This window comes from Silene latifolia, chromosome 10 (assembly GCF_048544455.1).
Source record: "Silene latifolia isolate original U9 population chromosome 10, ASM4854445v1, whole genome shotgun sequence".
NCBI lineage: Eukaryota > Viridiplantae > Streptophyta > Magnoliopsida > Caryophyllales > Caryophyllaceae > Silene > Silene latifolia.
This window is the reverse complement of record NC_133535.1, coordinates 134,753,322-134,771,207: the sequence shown is the minus strand read 5'-3', so window position 1 is coordinate 134,771,207 and position 17,886 is coordinate 134,753,322. Positions and strand designations below refer to the sequence as shown.

Genomic DNA, 17,886 nt, shown 5'->3' with positions numbered 1-17,886 from the left:
CATGGTCGGTGGGGTCGCTATCCCCTTGGTATGAGAATGCCGGCAACTTTAGCTTGGTTAGCACGGCGGTTTCAAGGACATAGGCACTGAGGGGCTGTCTGACCACGTGTCGAATGACACGCGGCGATCGGCTCCTCGCATTCCTAGTCCGGCTCCTCTCCTCGTAGCGGGAGGGGCTTCTCCTCCGACTATGGTAAGTCGGGCTTCTTCTCCGACTCTGACGAGTCGGACTTCTTTCACTCCTTTGGGACAGGCCTCGTGGGTGTCGCGGCGACGCTGTCCTCCCACGAGCGTGGGAAGGACTTAGGTCTGCCACTGGCACTATGGGCACTGCCGTTGTCTTCGTTCGGCCTGCTTCTTCTAGGATTCCGTTCAGGTTTCTCGGAGTCACATTCTGGGCCCTGGTCTCCTGGACGGGTTCCGCCGCTCTTGTCGGTGTGACAGTGTGAGCCGGCGTACTACCAATTAGGTCCAGGAGTAACCGGTTTTTCTTTGCGTCAACCACATGTCCCATGATGGTGACTCGGTCGTGCGCGGCGTATCTGGTATTATTGGCATCCCATACTCCGGTTGAATTACCCCGCCGGTGGAGGGTGCGCAACTCAGAATTGTGGACGGTATCATCTTGGCGAGTCGGTTTTCGTCGATCCACGAATACCTCTTGTTGTTTCGACATCTTCTTGGCTTTTTGGGTGGGTTTTTGTTTTGAGTTTTTTTTTTGTTTGGGAATGAATGTGACTAGCTTCTAGTATCTTTTTCCCCACAGACGGCGCCAATTGTTCCGGGTGTAATTCCAGAGCAGTTATTTGTTACCACCCGTGCTTGTAGAATGACGTCTTTGATCGTATCCTCCTTGCGGTCTCCTGAAACGATGAACAAACTGAGGGCTCGGCTTTGGACCGAGCGAACTCACTCCGACGCTCAAGTCAGTAAACTTAGAGAGATAAGTTGTTGTTACTTGGCGAAGTATATATTGTAGAGAGATAAGGAAGATATTACCAGATGAATAGTGATTTTAGGTTAAGTTGTGGATCCTTTTCCTCAATGAGAGTTGAGGAGTATTTATAGACTTTCACCTTTTGTCACGTAGTGGCCAAGTGGCCAAGTGGCTAGCAGGTGGAAAGACTGATCTACCCTCGGCCGAGGGACCCATGGCAGGCCGGCGGGCCCTGTTGACTCGCCGCCGAGGGGTCTTGGATATGAGTTCGCGGATGTGTGCCCCGGCTGGCTAGTTGCCTGGCCGAGACCCAAGTGACAGGCCGATGGGCTGCATCGGCTAGGCTGTCCAAGTGTGTTGACTTGCTATGGATATCTTTGACCTTGCTCAATGTGTTGACCTGGTCAGCGGGTGCAGAATATGCCCCATCAACATTAAACTATAATTAATACACCTACCCTTTGTCTAAACATAAAATCATCATCTAAAACTAAATATATAAGATACAATATATGTTAATAACCTGACTCGATATTGACCTGCTAATGGCCTGACCCGCCTTGCCACTCGTTGATGACCCGATCCGAAAATATGACCCGACATGAACTGAACCGACCAGAATCCGTCAGTAACCCGAACCCGATATGAGCCGACCTGCTTTGACCCGACTCGTAACAACCCGAGTGACCCGATTGCCACATCTATATGAAATGAGACATAAAATGAGAAACAAAATGGGACATGAGATTCCTCTTGTTACTAAACAAGGCCTATGACCAAAAAAATTTAGACATGTTAAGTTAGATATGGTAGACCAAATAAATATGATACGTTCGGGTAGGGTAATTTTCGGATCAAAAGTTAGATATGGTAGACCAAATAAATATGATATGGTTCGGGTAGGGTCATCTTCGGATCAAAAGTTATCAAAGCATTTTTAGGCTGATGTTGCCTGTTGGGTTGTTTTCTTATTTCGGTCAAATTTTTTCCTTAAATAAGTCATTTTGGTTTATCCGCTCACTTCACAATCGGGTTAATTTGGGTCTACTGAATCAAATTTACCACTACAATTCATTTCGGATCTTGTGTATAGAAAAATACTTGTAATCCCAATTCCAAGAATAAACCCTCAATCACTTGACAATTTACAGAAAATGGGAGACCCAATTTCTGAGAATCAGCATGTCATTCAACAACAAAGTTGCTTCCTTTCTGATGATCTCTTAATTGAAGAAATACTTAGAAGATTACCCGTCAAATCCATTCTTCGATTTAAGGCGGTTTCTAAACAATGGTACTCTACCCTTTCTTCCTCCGATTTCGTTACTGCCTACCTTATGAAATCCCCTTTCGCTTACCCTTCCGCTTCTGTTAACACCTTGTTTATCAAATCTGGTAAGAATTACTACCTTTTCTCTTATGATGATGATCAGATTTCTGGTAATTTTCAAGATAATTTGGTAAAAATAGACATCGACGTTGGCATTGAGAACAATGATTGTTTCCAAGTTTCAGGATCCTATAATGGGTTGGTTTGTTTAACCCCAGGTTCGCATAAATACTTCATTTTATGGAACCCGTCTACCCGTAAAATGCACAAATATGACACAGATGTCTATATTAACTACTTATTAAGGATATTGATGATGAAAGTAAGGCCGGTTCTGTAACTTGTGGATTTTGGTATGCATCCTCTGTTGATGACTATAAATATGTTCGAGTTATGAAAACGAATTTGGGAACTTACAATACTAATGGTATTGTTCATATCTTCTCTTTGAGGGAAAATAAGTGGACAACATTTCATATGGATTTTGGTGTTCATATCCTTGTTGCCGGACAAGCAATGCTTACAAATGAAAGGTTATATTGGCCTGCCTTTTGTATCCCTTCCGATCGTATTATTATTAGCTTCGATTTGGTGGTTGAGCGAGTTGAGGTAATTAACTTGGGGGACATGGACATGGACTGCTTAGGGGTCATGGGAGGGTGTTTGAGCAAGTGCGACTCTGGTATCGGAAAGACAGATGACGTCTTAATGCACATATTTGAATCTCCTGGGGTAATACTGAAATCTATTGGTCTTCCCAAGGGTTTGAGATTACGCATGACCTCTCAAATGGTCGGGTTTACCAAGACTGGCAAGTTTTTTGTGACAGGGGCATTCAATGATGAGGTTTTTGATTCCAAGACTAGAATGCTAGGGGCAGTTGACACAGGTACAAACACGATGCAATACACGACGCTTTTGAGGTTCGATGAGATGGTATTTATTACAAGCTATGTTCCAAGCCTAGTTTCACCTTTTCCCTTTCAGAAGCTGTCAACGGCATAGATGCACTACATTGTTCCTTTGCTCGTTGGCCTGTCTAAACTCTAAAGTATTGTATGTTGTTCTGAAAAACTAAACTGCGTGTAGTATTTTTAACTGACTGAGTTGTATTCCTTAGAATAGTCGTTTAGGTTTGGTTTGATCTTCAACATTAACTCGCACCAAGTCTCTAGTATAGCCGATTAACGTTTAATATATCACTAGACCAATGCTTATTGTCAAATGGTTGTGCACATAAATCATGATTGTGTGTTTGTTTAAAATGTTTTGCTCCGGTCGTGACTTTGTGCATTCCCATAGAATCTGTTAATATTGCAAGATATGTTCCAAGTTTAGTTTCCCCTCTTCCTATATGGAGCTGTCGGGAGAATAGAGATTAGATATTAGAGATTGTATGACAATGCAGTATGTAGTTTGATTAGCTCTTTGCTTTCTTGCTTATTTACCTGTTCTTTAATTTGATTATGCTCTTTTTTTAGTAAACCTGGCCCCTTTACCTATGGTCTCTTAAACCACAGTAACTCACGGGGTTGAGAGCTCTGCATTATTGTCAGTCTGAAGCAAATTTCAGAAGTAAATTTTAATTTGGTTGATAGATTTCTATCTCAAACTAAGCACAATTTAATTGAGGGCCGATTACCTTTTGCACGCAAGTTGCTTGAAAAAATGCCTCCAGCAGATTTTCGCATGAAATTTGCTCCTACCTTGGGAATTGCACCTGCTTCTTCCTTTGGGTGAGGTTTTGAACCTGCACCAAATGGACAGGGCTGGCTCTTTTACACAGGAGTATTGAATGAGTGCAGCATAAGGGTTGCGCACTCGATGTCCTGTACATTTGGGATTGGGTCATCATAGGTGCAGTGGAGAGGGTTAATATTCAATTGTGTTGTGATTATGCAATATTGAAGCTGATACTAAGACCATCAGATTTGTGTAACTTATGAATCATGATGTCCTTTGAGATAATGTTAATGTGGTTAGTTTCTCTTCCTTGCTCAGTACATCTTGTGAGCGACGGGCGTATTTGTATGACAGAGTTGTGTTAACTTGTGTAAGGCATAGAGTTGTGTTAACTTGTGTAACGCGTAGAAATTCGGCTTCGTCCCATTAATGAGCTGTTTTGGGCAAACATGTCGTACATTGTTTGGTTGCTTCTTGGTAGTAGTCTACTTTAAGCCTGTTTTGCTGTTAGATCATGCAAACATTGACTGAAAATTTAGCAAATGAGGAAACATTTGCTAATTGCTGTATTAAATTTCAGTTCTGTAATTTAGTTTAGTTAATTTTAGGTTCTATATATGCATTTCAGGTTAAGTACGGTACAAGACCTCTTAATTCATTTTTGTTTGCCAATTTAACTCTGATAACCGCTTATTTCATGCCTTACCCGACTTTTTCAGACCCTCGTATGAAAATTCCATAATTGGTGGTTGTCATGGCTTGCTCTTAATTTGTGGTGGTGTCGATCTTTTGCTGATAAACCCGTCAACCGGATTCTATTCGGCCATCCCTAGGATTGATGAGCCGGTTTACTATAGTTGTTTTGGGTTCGGGTATGACGCTGTTAATGATGATTATAAGATTGCCGCAATTGATGTACATCCAGTTGCCGTTTTGAATTTGAGTGATAAATTATGGCGTAATGTCCATAATTCTCACGGAATAAGCATCGAATTGTTTATTCGATCTTTTGATCGAAATTGGACACAAAACATTCCTTTGCCTGATTATAATTATAATGATGACAACTCTGGTTATAATTCTGGGACTAACCGGCACTTTGCTAGTTTGCTGAAATGTTGTTTGACGAGTGCTTTGTACCAATTTAACTGGTACAATGTTAGAGAGAAACGATATTACGATGCAGAAATACATGTCATTGTTAAAAGAAGCCTTGTGAATGTTCCCAATGGAAAATGATTTCTTAGCGACGTGCAGGGTGGATAGCAGGGCAAAACGGTTAATGAATCTGCTTTCCAAAGTGGTGGTTGTAGCAGGATGACGTGCAGGGTGGACAACCCGATCTATCTAGAATTAGATCCCGGCCATTGAAAGGTACTGGACCTCCATTTCTTTTTAGGACATGTTCCTTGATGTTTTATGTTCATGCTGACGTACACACAATCAATTCAATTTAAGACCAAGCAGCTTTACTCATATTGCGTCTCCAAACAATGTTTAAGACTAGTTCTATTCAATTCATCAATTCATAAATCAGAAATTATTAACCAGACCTCAAATTTTTCAACAATGGCGATGCTTCCTTCAGAAATAATCCTCGAAGAAATCCTCCCCAAATTACCCGCCAAATCTCTCCTTCGATTCAAATGCGTCTCCAAACAATTCCAAACGCTAATTTCTTCCCCAAATTTCATCCATCGCCACCTCCACCACTCTCTTTCCACGGTCGCCAATCGCCTCCTCATCACCTCCAGGGGAAGCGGACTCCACTCATTCGATCTCGATTCGCCGGAAAACCCACCAGTATCCCTTCCCCTACCTGAGTTTTTCGAACCCGACCTATGTTCCATAATCGGTTGTTGTAATGGCTTGCTCTTACTTCGTAGCGGTCCTTATAACCCCAAATTTGTCTTGATGAACCCGTCTACCGGGTTCTATACTGTCATCCCTTATGGGGGTGGGCCTGCTTGCAATTGTAGTTACGGGTTCGGGTATGATGCTATTAATGATGACTATAAAATTGTCATATTTTATGACTGGAATGGCGTTAATGTTGCCAATTTGAAGGATAAGTTATGGCGTAACCTTGATGATGATCTAGATCGCGCACCAGGTGATTGTCAGATGGCTGTTGTTTGTGATAATCATTTATGTCATTGGCTGATTTGGTCTGAATTAAAGCAGAAGCATCAAATTGTTTGTTTTGACCTTTGTATTGAAAATTGGACAAATGACGTTCCTTTGCCTGATTATAAAGATAACTCTGCTGATTTATTGCTTGACAATTGTCGACATAAACGAAATGACGTGACTGCATTACAGGTTATGGATGGGTTTTTATCTGTGTTGATCCAGAGTAATACGGGTTCTGATGGTCGTGATTTGTGGGTTATGAAAGAGTATGGAATTAAAGATTCGTGGGTTAAGTTGTTCGGGTTTTCGGATCCAAATTGTACTCCGCTCACTTTTGGCGGATTATCCAATTCCAAAGTGCTTTGTAAAGTTTGTGTGGCTTCGAAATACCAACTTAAATGGTACAATGTTAGAGAGAGACAATATAACGATGCAGAAATCCATGATGTTCACGGTGTTAAGCGTTTGTATGAAGTTTGCGTTGTTAATGGAAGCCTTGTGACTGTTCCCGGTGGAAAACAAATCCACGACAACGATCAGGGCGTACAAGGAGGATGGCGAACATCATGGACAAATTCATAATCTCGAGTCTGTTGTGATTATACGAATAATGCTCATCAATTAATGATTTGTGTACAAATATTGTTTGGTTGATTCCTCGTTGTGCATGTGCTAATAAACCTGCTTGCCAATTTGATATCTGCACCTGCACCAGTATGATGATGTTCCTTGTTTTATGTGTAGAAGAATTGGAAAGTCAAAGTCCTAATTCAGGCCTATAAATTAAAGCTATATTTTTTTAAAAAATTGTTTAATTTGACGGTCGGTTATTATAAGACTCGTCCAATTAGACAAAAGCCTAAGACAATGTAAGAAGTAATCGATATTTCTTTCATCTTATTTCCTACTCATACCTCTCTCTTTTTTCCAAGTTCTATTTCACTTCTCTCCGCGTTACTTATATGAGTTAATGTACATCAGCTTTAGAAGTTCATCTCAGAACTTTTTCACATAAATACCACACACTATATTTACATTTTTTTAGGTTTAATCTGAACTTATGATTTAAATTCCATGTGACTTTCTTTTAAAATCCAAGGTAAAACACGACACTTTAATCCAAAAATTAGGATTTTAACTTTAATAACATCATATTTTATAAGTTATAAACGTTGAATTAAAATTTTAAAGTTGTTAATATAAAACCATGAGTAAATTATAACTACACCTCACATATATAAAACCATAAACTAAACCTTAGAAGTATTGAACTAAAGTTTTCAATATAAAACTATGAGTATTAAAATTATAACTAGTTTTTGTACCCGTGAAATTCACGGGTGCAATTAAGATTAACTGTTTAAGTTTACGCATAATTGTAATCTCATTAGTATAAAACATGTTGACATTTTGTAATACTACGGATTTTTATAAACTAAGTACTCGACCGAGTAGAGCCTACTCGGCCGAGTAGTGTCAAGAGTGTAGTCTGTTTGGGTTCTGCCGAGTATGGTGAATACTCGACCGAGTAGAGGATACTCGGCCGAGTATACACTTTACTCGACCGAATATTCGGTCTGACGAATAATATTTCAGCGGTTTGATTCGGGAGTAATTAGGGATTATATATTCGATAATCAGTTTCTAAAACGTCATTTGCAAACCTAATCAAACCTACGACAGTCTAATCACTCCCAAATCTTTCCTCTGTGTGTGTGGGCATCGTAGCTATCGCTTTCAATCTTTCATTCTTTCGCCGGTAAGTCTTTATCCCTATGTTGTTGATAATTAATTCTAGGGTTTGTCTTTATTCATGAATTGGGGGGAAATGGGGTTTTTCAGTTAGTGATTGGAATTATATGATTGTTGCTGTAGGTGACGATGTGGTAATTGTTATGCATTTGTATGGTTGATTGCAGCGTAAGCGGATTGCGAAAAGGTAGGGTTTCCCTACTCAGTTTACAGTTAATTGATTTAAGATTGTGATTGTATTGTAATTGTTGTTATCTGCTGATCATCGGAGTATGGGTGTTGTGTAACACCCCGGCCCAAACCGGGTCGGGAGCGGTTACTTATGATAGCTCACCAGGCTGTGTACATGGCCCACAGATCAACACGGGTCCCTTATAGCGCATTTTGTCCTCACTCATGCGCATCCCGGAAACCTTCCCAGGAGGTCACTCATCCTAAGACTACTTCCAGTCAAGCACGCTTAACTTTGGAGTTCTTTCGCATGGATGACCATAAAAGAAAGTGCACTTTGTTGATATGAGTACTACTTCTAATCCCTTTAAGCACTAGTCATTTAAGCCTATCACTAGACCTCTTCAATTACCGTGGGGTGTTACATGTTGTGGTGACGGTGGTGATGTGGTTGTGTTGTGACGGTGGTGGTGTTGTGACAGCTGTGATGCTGTGGTACTGTGATGTGTGTGTTGTTTGTGGTGGAGTCACTTGCGGGAGTGGCTTCACACCCTAGTTCGCCTTCCGTGGAACCCGTCACGGGAGGGGATATGCACATTAAGGGACAGGGATTGTTAGTCACTCGTTGATGAGCTGGACTAGGTAGGGATGGGCTGCGGTCACCCACTAGCGGCGAGGATTACCTGTTGCGATGGGTAATCTGGCAGGGCTACTCACTTCGGTGTGTAGTCGGTTACTGTGTGAGATCGGGAGACCGGGGATGGAGGATGATCAGGCGATTACATTGTTTGTTGTCTTATCTTGATTATTCGGTAACTGACCCCGTTGTTGTTTTGTAAAACCTGCGGTGATCCATTCGGGGATGGTGAGCAGATTATGACAGATAATTCAGATGTTTAGCTATGGGACAGTCAAGGGGAGTCATCACTCGAGTCTAGCTTCCGCCGTCAAGAGACTTAGCTTGTATTCTTTGTAGTTGTTAGACCTTTCACATTTATACTTAGGTTTGGTTTTAGAAATATGTAATCACTAACTCTTTATAATTTAATAAAGGTTGTTTGGAATTGGTAACTTTGATATACTAACCTCGGGAAACCGAGATGGTAACAGCCTTTCATGTCAGGGTATTCCTTGGTAAGGTACCTTGGTATGAGGGGATGTTACACATTTGTTGCTAACACACACAAAAATATTTTGTAATACTACGGTTTTATGGGTCTTAGGGTACTCTATCGAGTGGGGCTTACTCTGTCGAGTAAGTATGGTTTTACGCAAAACAGTAGTCTGTCTGATGGGTACTCGATCGAGTAAGCTTGGCACTCGATCGAGTAAGGGTCACTCGATCGAGTAAGTCGGTTGACGGGTGATTTGGACGGGTTTGTTAATAATGTGGATTGGTACATAAGACTTCCGTCACTTTTTCTTAAAACACTTTTTACAACCTAAAACACACAAGAGAAGATTAAGAGTTACGTTCTTTCATCCTCGCCGCATTATTAGCAAATCCCGGAGCTAGGAGTGTCGGTTTTCGTCGTTCTTTACATCTTTGTGATCGTTGAGTCGAGGGTAAGCTTTACATATAATTTTTATACTGTTTCGTTAAAGTTGGTTAAACCCTAATTGGGTGATTTGGGGGTTTTGGGTGGTTTATGTGATTATGGTTGTGATTGTTTGTATGTATGTATAGGAGGAGAATTCGTTGAGGAGAGATTCTGAGTTAGCTGCTTGATCGTCTATTATCGGTGTTTGCATTCCAGGTAGGGTTTTCCTACTCAGTATTAGTTACATGATTGTGTGGTGATTGTTGTTGTGGCTATTGGTTACGTATAATGTTGGTTGATCTGGTTGGTTGTGGATTTTTTACTGTTGATTGGTTTGTATCTGTCTGTGATCTTCGGGGTGGGTCCCTGGCTGAGTGGAGTCACTTGCGGGAGTGGCTTCACGCCCTTGATTCACCTTCCGTGGAACCCGCCACAGGAGGGATGTGCACATTAATGAACATGGGTTTATCGCTCGATGGAGATGAGCGGGGCTTAGGTGGGAACGGCTGCGGTCCCCCACTGGCGGCGAGGAGTACCTGTTGCGATTGGTACTCTGGCAGGGCTACACACTTTAGTTTGTAGTCAGTTGTGTGGAGATTGGAGATGGAGGCGGGGTTGTCTTTGTTTGTTTGAACTGTTTGTGTACTTGTTTCATTGTGGCATTGTTTTTGTGTAATTAGTACTGACCCCGTTAATTGTTTTAAAAACTGTGGTGATCCATTAGGGGGTGGTGAGCAGTTGTTGAGCAGGTATGAGAAGATACGCTTGGGTTAGCTGGGATGAGTGTGACACCCTCCTTCATTGCGGAAAAGTAAACACATAATTCTAGATAAAAACTGCATGGATATCTTTGTAATAGGTTCATTTGGGTAAAAACCTGTAATTTTTAAAACCGAAAACGAAACCTGAACCTGTTATAAAAATATCCAAATGGGAAGGTGTCAAACATGCAAGGTCTAAAGTAAATCTCATAAATAAAACATCGCTAAAGTTGCGAAACAAAGTTATACAACCCAAATATGAAAAAGGGAGACATATGTCCCTAAAAAGTATATGTCATAAAAAGTGTTTAAGGGTCACAATAAAATAAAGCCAGTCGAGGTCCCAAGGTTACTTTGCTCGCTAGCTCGTCCATGTACCCCATATATGCATCACCTACCTGTCAATCGCATTTTATACAAATACGAAAGCCACAGTCAGTGGGGAGTAACTCCGTGTTCTCCCAGCCACGAAATGTCATAATTAATATAACATGTAAACATAAGAATATGAATATGAATAACACATAGCCTCAGCATATAAATGCAAGACAATCATGCTTATCATGTGAACAAGAATATAAACAACACATAGTCCTAGCATGTGAATACTAGACTGACTCATACTACACTATCATGTGAATCACATAACATCCAGGAATCCAAACCCTATCAACCATAGCCGGCTTGCATCTCACCTTCTATGATTCATAGAATCATCAAACATGAAAGGACAATATATCTAGAGACAGGCATAAGTTCTTAGAACGGTTAATAGTCACTCTGTAACTCGAGTCTATACCACGAGGTAAGGTAAACACCCTAGTCCTAAACCTGCGCAGACCTAGCGACATGCGGAAAACTACCGCATCCAAGACTCATGATAACAACACATGAGTAACCCTAAGGAGTCCACCAAAAGGTTGGCTAGTACTTAAGCTGACCACATACTTCTAAGAGTACGTCAGGAGGTCATGCCCTAACTTGGATATAAACCCACCAAGCTAAGAAACAAAGGCTATTAAGCGGTGAACATACACTCCTCAAAGACTATAATGGCCTATCTATGACGAAGGCCGAAATACTCACCTAGGACCTAGTCCCAGCTTGAATACTTTAGCCCACACCACACAAGACAAGTAGGACACCCAATTAACCATAAGTGGGGCAAAGAGTCCAAACTTGCACACACAAAAAATCATACACACCCTTGTATATGAAAGGCTACGCAAGAGCATATTCAGCTGACAATCCAACAATATCTCCAATATCAATAATAATCCAAATTCCAACTAACCAACAGTACCATAATTCATGAGAACAAGCTAAAATGGCACAGAGGCAACAAGACTCAAGCATAAGGCATCCAAAGCATCCAACAACCAACATGTGAAATGATAATTACAAATATCAAGGCATAACATAAAACATCCAATAACAACCAATCTCACCTCAAAGACAAACCCTCGATCCGAGTCCCGCGACGGGTCATTGGTCAAATCGAGGCTGACCGGTTTAAACCTAGTTTGACCAAACTCATTCGGTCAAACTGGCCCAGCTCAGAGTCTTGGCCCATTTTAGCCCAAATCACAACATTTATTATAATATCATTCTCATGCAATATTCCAATTTCTATCATGTGAACACTATCAATATAAAGAAAACATTCCAACTTACAAAATAACTAATTCCACAAAATTTTGGCATAATAAAATAGCATAAATAACCGTTTCACACAAGGGTAAACTTTTCTATAAATTTTTAATCGATAAAACGACGCCATTTACTCATATGGACTCCGAATTGAGTGATTCAAGTGGCTAAACCACCTAATTTTTCGATGCCGTTCAATCTGTCATATTTTTGGAAACATTGGAAACCGTCTCGGTCCGGTACTGACGCGTTCCAGCTAAAACACGGACTTGTCACAACACATAATTCCTCATCCAAATTTGTTCCAAACAATAATATACAAATGGGTAACATAAATTAAACATAAGCATACTCATCTTACTCCATTCATTCATTTATCAACAAGATCGTCTCAAACAACAACAAACAACAACAAACAACAAATACAACTACTAATGTGACATTAATTCGTCGAGTGACTCGGAATAGTTACCTTAAGCTAGAAAAAGAGAACAATAACACTTGAGAAAGAGCCCTAGAAACCGAAATCACTCATCATCTTCTACAATATATGAGTCACCTAACTCACCTTCAAATTCTTCACCTATAAGAACAACAAAAAACACAATTATTAAGCTTAAATTCGAAACCCTAAAAGATGAGCCTTAAAACAAAATTGGGGAAAATGAAAATAAAGCTTACTAGTAGATGAGGATTGAAGAGAGGATTCCAAATATATAATTTTTATGAGATTTGGTGGAGAAATGAAGGATTTATGGTGGATTTAGGGATTGTAAGGAGGATTTTTGAGATGAATTTGGTGTTTGATGAAAGGAAGAGAGAGAGAGTGAATTATGGAGGAAATGAAAATTGAAAGAGGGGATAATTGGAGGAGGGGTGGCCAGTCAAGAGGTAAAGGGAGGTGTCAATTGTTTACGTTTTGGGTTTGCTTCGACGGTAATTAGAAATTTCGTCGAACGCGATTTCCGAGAATATTAAAGTTCTTAAACACGATTTTACTAAAAGATTAAGTACTCATATGCCCAATATCCAAACTCGTTTACCCAACGACCGTAAGAAATGGGAAAATCCCAATTTTACGACTTTTATCCGAAATCTATTTTATCAAAGGAAAAGGTTTAAATATAGTTTAAATCACTTTTAAACATTTCTAAACTATCAAAAATAATTAGATTCCTTCAAAATAAAATAATATTATATTTTATCAAATAAATTTTATTTCAAATAAATTAATATTAAATTAAAATAGATTAAAATATTACTTTTAAAATATAATAAAGGTCTTCAAATTTACGGGGTGTTACAATCATCCCTCCTTTTAAGAAGTTTCGTCCCCGAAACTTAGAAGAAGGAACATTGTATATATGTAGGTCTATCTCTTTAAAATCAAGTAAACAAAGTCTTCAAAATATGAATGTATGAAATATAAGTGTCTTTTCAATGGAACGGAATATCCTCGTCGGCCGTTCAAGAACATCAACATTCCAAATCAAAGAAATAAAAATATATATTCTTCCACCAACAAATGAGAAAACTAATTATCGGACGTCTCCAATAACGAGCTTTACCACTCATTGACGTTAAAACCAGTGGAAAACATTAAAACATTTTCAAAAATCTTTAGTTCGAAACTCTATAATAAGGATAATAACTCCACTAGCTATGACCAAACTCTAACTACGACTTTTAAACAACTAAGCAAGGACTACTAACGCGGAGAGTATTTAAGAGAAGGAGAGGAACACTCGAAAGGATAGCTAAAACTCACAAGGATTAGATAAAAGAACGGAAAGTACCTCACGAGAAGAGTTCGGGATATTTAGCTAACATAGAAGATTCAGGCTCCCAAGTTTCTTCTTCGACATTTCCACAACGCCAAAGGATACGAACTAGAGGCACAACTTTGTTTCTAAGTTGCTTGTTTGCTCTTTCGAGATTGGCCTTTCTTCCAAAGTCAAGTTAGGCTCCAAATCTGGGATTTCTTCTTGAATGACATGGTTCGGATCACTAATGTACTTCCTCAATTGAGATACATGGAAGACATCATGAACTTTGCTCAAATTCGGGGGCAACTCCAAACGGTAAGCAACGGGACCAATCTTCTCAAGCACACGGAAAGGTCCAATGTATTTGGGACTCAGCTTTCCTTTCACACCAAACCGTTTCACCCCTTTCATAGGTGATACCTTAAGGAACACTCGATCATCAACCTCAAAGGTAAGTGGTCGACGACGGACATCGGCATAAGATTTCTGTCGGTCTTGAGCAGTTTTCATACGCTCTCGAATGATCTGAACCTGATTGATGGTCTCAGTCACCAAATCGGGTCCCAACACATGAGCATCTTGGACTTGGTCCCAACAAACAGGACTACGGCACTTCCTACCGTACAAAGCTTCATAAGGTGACATCTTGATAGAAGTATGATATCTATTGTTATAGGAGAATTCGACAAGAGGTAAACATTTCTCCCAAGAAGCGTGGAAGTCTAAAGCACAAGCACGGAGGAGGTCCTCTAAAGTCTGGATAGTCCTCTCAGTCTGTCCATCTGTAGCGGCATAAAAAGCGGTACTCATCAGTAGCTTACTACCCATGGCTTCTTGCAAAGCAGTCCAGAAACGGGAACATAATCTAGGGTCACGATCTGAAACTATATCCTTAGGCACTCCATGGTAGCGTACTATCTCCCTCACATAGGTCTCTGCTAGGACAACTAAGTTCCATGTCTCCTTGATAGGTATAAATCTAGCACACTTGGTCAATCGATCTACAACCACACAAACAGCATCTTTTCCACTCGCAGTCTTAGGTAAAGCCATCACAAAGTCCATGGAAATAGACTCCCACTTCCAAAGAGGAACATCCAAAGGTTGTAGCAAACCTCCGGGTTTCTGATGCTCAATCTTCACTTTTTGACAGGTAAGACACTTGCTAACATATTCTAGGACATCAATCTTCATCCTAGGCCACCAAAACTGTAATTTCAAGTCTTTATACATCTTGTCACCACCAGGATGAATAGAATAAGGAGAAAGGTGAGCTTCATCAAGGATCTTCTTTCTCAACTCTGCTACCCTCGGAACATACATTTTACCTTGGTAACGAAGGTATCCATCACTATCCACCACACAATCCTTAGCTTGCCCAAGTTGGATTTTTGCTTGAAGGGACTTGAAAGTAGCATCCTCAGGTAGGCACGTACGGATCTCACGGTAAAAGTCGGGTTCTGTACTCAAGGCACTAAGATAGTCAAAGCTCTTCCCAACAAGGCTTATCCCTAACTTTTGAAATTCCGTGGTAAGTTCATCAGGTAACACACGGATAGTGCTCAAGGAGTGACTAGTCTTCTGATGCGTGTCCTAAATATGATGTTTTACACCCCATTTTACACGCATTTCAGAGCTCATTTATGTAGTTTATGCTACTATTCCCCCTATTTCCGTCTACTTTCGTGTTTTTGTACATTATTGCATAAATGTGAAGAATCCGGTGGAAATCAAGCTAAATCCGTCCCCGAGTACCTTGCATTGCATTTGACGTGAAGTATTTACTCAATGAACGAGCTTAGTGCGCATTTCGAGGCCCAAAAGACAAATCCACGAGAAATTAGAAGTCAAGTACCAGCTACAGTGGTCGATCGACTGACTCCTATGGTCGATCGACCAAGGCACGAAGACCAGAAGCTGCTGTTCAGCATAGGTTGGTCGATCGACTGAGCAACATGGTCGATCGACCAGACCGTGATTCAGACGCGAATAAAAAGATCGAGAAATTTGAAGCCCATAGTACATTAGGTTTTGGAATAAGAACTACGGTGTATTCTATATAACGTAAGCTAGGTTATTCAGTTTTATCACCTAGTTTTTCATCAGTCAGTTCGAAATACAATTCAACATTCATAGTTTAGTTCGTTCTTTAATAAAGTTTATGTTTTGCATTCGGTTCTGATTTTTCCTATACAATTCCTTTACACGGTATTTTTTTGTTTTATTATTCAATTTGTTGCTTTCATTCATAGTATAGGATTGCTAGAATAGTCTCCCAAAAGCCAATTTATCGTTTTATGTTAATCGTTTATTTCGTCGTTTTAATCATGAATTCTTCCGCCGTATTAGTCAATTTTATTGTTGTTCTTATCGTAGCCATGAGTAACTAAATACCCTGTGCTAGGATATAGGGGAACTGTAGATTAGGCGGCAGTAGAATAGTTTGACCTGAATCGCGCCACGGTCGATCGACTGGCCACCCTGGTCGATCGACTGGCCACGTGAGGTTTTGCTTCGTTTTAATTGATTTAAGTTCTATATTTGACGAATCGAGTGCACGCGACTAGTTGAATGCTTAGTAATTGGCTGACCCATTAGATCGAAAGATAGGGAAGGTTGTTAGACTACCAATTAAAATGACTAAACTATGCTAAGATCGAAAGATAGGTAAAGTTTAGGTTATTAGTCACTTTTCAGGACGAGAGTCAGTACTAGTGATATTAGGGACCCGTAGCGAGATCGAAAGACGCTACTTGTTGAGAGTGGATCGAGAGGACCTCTTGTTTTCCCGCCTCATGTGTTTATTTCAGACCTACTTAGTATGCTGCTGCCGAAACTACAGTGAACCGACCATCTTAGTACCCTTTTTATATTTGATTTTATACATTTCTTTAGTTTATCGCTCATTAGTTATAGACCAATTCAAAACAATCCCCACATAATCGTTACCTTAAGACTAGAATTAGACAGCTAATTATTACATCTGCCTTTCTGTGGTTCGACCCGACTGCCACTAGCTATAGTAGTAGTTGGAATTATAAATTTATTTTTGACACCTCACAACGGGTATCAAATTTTGGCGCCGTTGCCGGGGAGGCAATTGTTCTAATTTTTAGTTGTTTTTTTTTTAGTCTTTCTCTTAGTTTAAGGGACATCTGTTCCTTAAACTATTCTCATATTCTTTTTGTAGTTTCTTCTTATGCGCAGGTCACAGGGTGGTGAACTACTACCGTTCAATCCTGAGATTGAGAAGACTTTGCGCGAGTTGAGGCGATCATCTAGGGTATTGCCGACAGTGGAAGAGCTGAGTACTCTGTCTAGTTACTACGAGAACGCTCTGTTTGAGGAGGATCCACCTTCATCTCCTGTTTCCACTTCTTCAGCTGAGACCGTCACATCTCCAGACTTTCCAGTCATGGCTGAAGAAGCGACCATTGCCAGTCACTCGGAGCCAACAGCTGCGAATCTTTATAAGGGATTTGCATTACCAGGGACGGACAGGAAATTCGAGCCGAAGCTGTCTTATATCAACTTGGTTGAGAGAAACCAATTCGGGGGAGCTGCAAATGAAGATGCGGCCAAACATATGGAGACATTCATTGATTATTGCTGTTCCATACCCCCACCAACCGGTGTGACCCAGGACCAGGTTAAGGAAACCATGTTTATATTCTCTCTTCGCGATGCTGCAAGGGAGTGGTATAGAGACCTGGATCGAGCTGCTAATGAGATAACGGACTGGAATTCGCTGGCCTTGGCATTCTACAAGAAATATTTCTCTACCTCGAAGACGAATGCCATTAGAGCTCAGATCACGAGCTTTAAACAGGGTCCTAATGAGAATTTTCATGAAGCATGGGTCCGTTTCAAGAAGCTGGTGCGAACCATTCCGCACCATGGGTTCGAAAAATGGAGTCTATGCATTCAGTTTTACAATGGGCTCTATGACGATCAGAGGGCTATCTTGGATGCTGCAGCTAGTGGCAGATTCCAGGAAAATATGGGAGAGACTAAGGGGTGGAAAATTATTGATGATTTGGCCACCCACAAGGCTAAGTATGGGAATTCCAGGGGAAATCAAAGGAGAAGTGCTGAATCTCCTTCTGTAGCTGCATTAGAGGCTCTCACGGCGAGGTTTGATAAGTACGAGTTGGGAGGAGCT

The 17,886-nt window shown here is 40.5% G+C and overlaps 1 protein-coding gene and 1 non-coding gene across 2 annotated transcripts; one reads left to right on the top strand and one right to left on the bottom strand.

The window, feature by feature from the left end:
• Window positions 1-5,519: 5,519 nt before the first annotated feature.
• Window positions 5,520-6,665, top strand: LOC141608280 (F-box protein CPR1-like). The gene has a single exon (XM_074427643.1). The coding sequence runs from the start codon at window positions 5,520-5,522 to the stop codon at window positions 6,663-6,665; it is 1,146 nt and encodes a 381-aa protein (XP_074283744.1).
• Window positions 6,666-17,520: 10,855 nt separating this feature from the next.
• LOC141609828 (small nucleolar RNA R71) lies at window positions 17,521-17,627 on the bottom strand. Its single transcript, XR_012527737.1, has one exon. It is a non-coding gene; the product is annotated as a small nucleolar RNA R71 (small nucleolar RNA).
• Window positions 17,628-17,886: the final 259 nt, after the last annotated feature.